At 53.8% G+C, this 2,714-nt stretch overlaps 1 protein-coding gene across 1 annotated transcript in view; it reads left to right on the top strand.

The window, feature by feature from the left end:
- Window positions 1-2,714, top strand: part of CSF2RA (colony stimulating factor 2 receptor subunit alpha) — a 16,171-nt gene that overhangs the window by 4,588 nt on the left and 8,869 nt on the right. The window contains exon 5 of the mRNA XM_017518855.2: window positions 1,283-1,312. Coding sequence (XP_017374344.1) covers window positions 1,283-1,312 — 30 coding nt within the window. The remainder of the gene's footprint in view (window positions 1-1,282; window positions 1,313-2,714) is intronic.

Here is a 2,714-nt window from a genome sequence, read left to right as displayed (position 1 = left end):
CCAGTGTAGACAGAATGAGACCCTGCTCCACCTCCACCTGTACCCAGTGTAGACAGAGCACCCAGTGTAGACAAGAGGGGACTCTGCCCCACCTCCACCTGCACCCAGTGTAGACAGCATGAGACCCTACGCCACCTCCACCTGTACCCAGTGTAGACAGGAGGGGACACTGCCCCACCTCCACCTGCACCCAGTGTAGATAGGAGGAGACCCTGACCCACCTCCACCTGCACCCAGTGTAGACAGAGCACCCAGTGTAGACAGGAGGGGACACTGCCCCACCTCCACCTGCACCCAGTTTAGACAGGAGGAGACCCTGCCCCACCTCCACCTGCACCCAGTGTAGACAGGAGGAGACTGTGCCCCACCTCTACCTGAACCCAGTGTAGACACAGGGGACCCTGCCCCACCTCCACCTGTACCCAGCGTAGACACAGCACCCAGTGTAGACAGGAGGGGACCCTGCCACACCTCTACCTGCATCCAGTGTAAACAGAGGGGACCCTGCACCACATCCACCTGCACCCAGTGTAGACAGGAGGAGACCCTACGCCACCTCCACCTGCATCCAGTGTAGACAGGAGACCCTGCACCACATCCACCTGCACCCAGTGTAGACAGGAGGAGATCCTGCCCCACCTCCACCTGGACCCAGTGTAGACAGAATGAGACCCTGCCGGACCTCCACCTGCACCCAGTGTAGACAGGAGGAGACCCTGCCCCACATCCACCTCAACCCAGTGTCGACAAAAGGATATCCTGACCTATGTCCATCCAAACCTAGTATAGACAGAAGACCCTGCCCCACGTTCACCTGAATCCAGTGTAGACAGGAGACTCTGCTCCACATCCACCTGGACCCAGTGTAGACAGGAGGAGATGTTGTCCCAGGACCACCTGCACCCAGTGTAGACAGGAGGGGACCCTGTCCCAAGGCCATTGGGGCCTGCGTGGGTGGGTCAGCAGCTGTGGGTACAGGAAGTGTGTGTTTGCAACTCCTCACCTCTGTGTCCTGTAGATCTGGGGTTTGTGGAGGGAGAGCTGCCGGCAGCTACTCAGGACACTTACCTGTTCGGTGCCCACACAGAGGGACAGCGTGTGAAGTGGGTTAGAAAGTTCACACGCAGGGCAGGGTCTCCTGCTGTCTACACTGGGTGTGGATGGACATGGGACAGGATCTCTCTTTGTCGACACTGGGTTGAGCTGGATGTGGGGATGGACCGTCTGAAGTGGGTTAGAACCTCGAACACTGAGCCTTGTATTCTGTGTTGTTTGTTCCTAGAACTCCCAGCCTGACACGGAAAACACACTGGTAAGTGAAACAACGGACCATTCTCAGGACTGCGAGCATAACCCTAGAGCCTATAAACCACCCAGAGTTCAACCCCGAATCCTGCAGTCTCCACAGCTAGCACACCTGCACAGTCCCTAACACCTCCCAGAGTTCAACCCCGAATCCTGTAGTCACCACAGCTAGCATACCTGCACAGTCCCTAACACCACCCACATGACCCATACTCCCTAACACCATCCCACATGACTTACACTCCCCGACTCAGGACCCCTAGGGTAACCCTACACTTTGAGTTTACAGGACTTAGTGCCAGTGTGACCCAGGAGTTGACAGGATGGGGCGTGACCTTGAACCGGAGACCTGGCAGTTCTCCCCGGGCCGGTCTGCTGTTGGCCTGAAGCATCATGCCCCAGTGGTTGGGATATGGATGCTGAGCGTTTTCTACTGACCTTCACATCTTTCTCCTCTGTCCTCTGAGCAAGTTAAGAATACATCTCCGTGAATGTCTCAGGAGATAATTTCTTCATCTAAAATGCTTTTAGACTGAGTACTTTTGTGGGATGTTTTCCCAGTGTCCTTGCCACTCTGACCCTCAGTATCTTTCTCTGTGCAGTGAGTATGCTGGACTTCAGGATCTTAACATCCCCTGCTAAACTATCCATCTGAAGGCCTCTTAATATCAGCTGTTCGCCCTGAATTATTTATTTATGTATTTATTTTTGAGACAGTCTTGCCCTGTGGCCCAGGCTGGAGTGCAATGGCGTGATCTCAGCTCACTGCAACCCCTGCCTTCTGGGTTCAAGCAATTCTCCTGCCTCAGCCTCCCGAGTAGTTGGGATTACAGGCACACACCACCACACCCCACTAATGTTTGTATTTTTAGTAGACACGGGGTTTCCCTGTGTTGGCCAGGCCGGTCTCAAACTCCTGACCTCAGGTGATCCACCCACCTGGGCCTCCCAGAGTGCCGGAATTACAGATGTGACTCACCATGCCCACCCCTTGTTTTCTGAAAAGTAAAATTTTAGCCAGGCACGGTGGCTCAAGCCTGTAATCCCAGTACTGAGCGGCCGACGTGGCCGAATCACGTGGTCAGGAGCTTCCGACCATCCACAAATCATTTGACGGCAGGAGTTCGGGACCAGCCTGGCCAACATGGAGACGCCCTGTCTCTACTGAAAATGCAAGAATCAGCCGGGCGTGGTGGCGGCACCTGTAATCCCAGCAACTCAGGAGGCTGAGGCAGGAGGATCGCTTGAACCAGGGAGGCGGAGGTGGCAGTGAGTCCACATCACGCCACTGCACTCCAGCCTGGGTGACAGAGTGAGACTCTGTCTCAATATAAAATAAAATAAATAAAATAAAATAATAAAATAAAACAAAATAAATAAATAAAATAAAATATAAAATAAATAAAAAA

The sequence above is a fragment of the Cebus imitator genome, unplaced genomic scaffold (assembly GCF_001604975.1).
Source record: "Cebus imitator isolate Cc_AM_T3 unplaced genomic scaffold, Cebus_imitator-1.0 Scaffold708, whole genome shotgun sequence".
Lineage (NCBI taxonomy): Eukaryota > Metazoa > Chordata > Mammalia > Primates > Cebidae > Cebus > Cebus imitator.
This window is presented reverse-complemented; position numbering and strand designations above follow the sequence as displayed.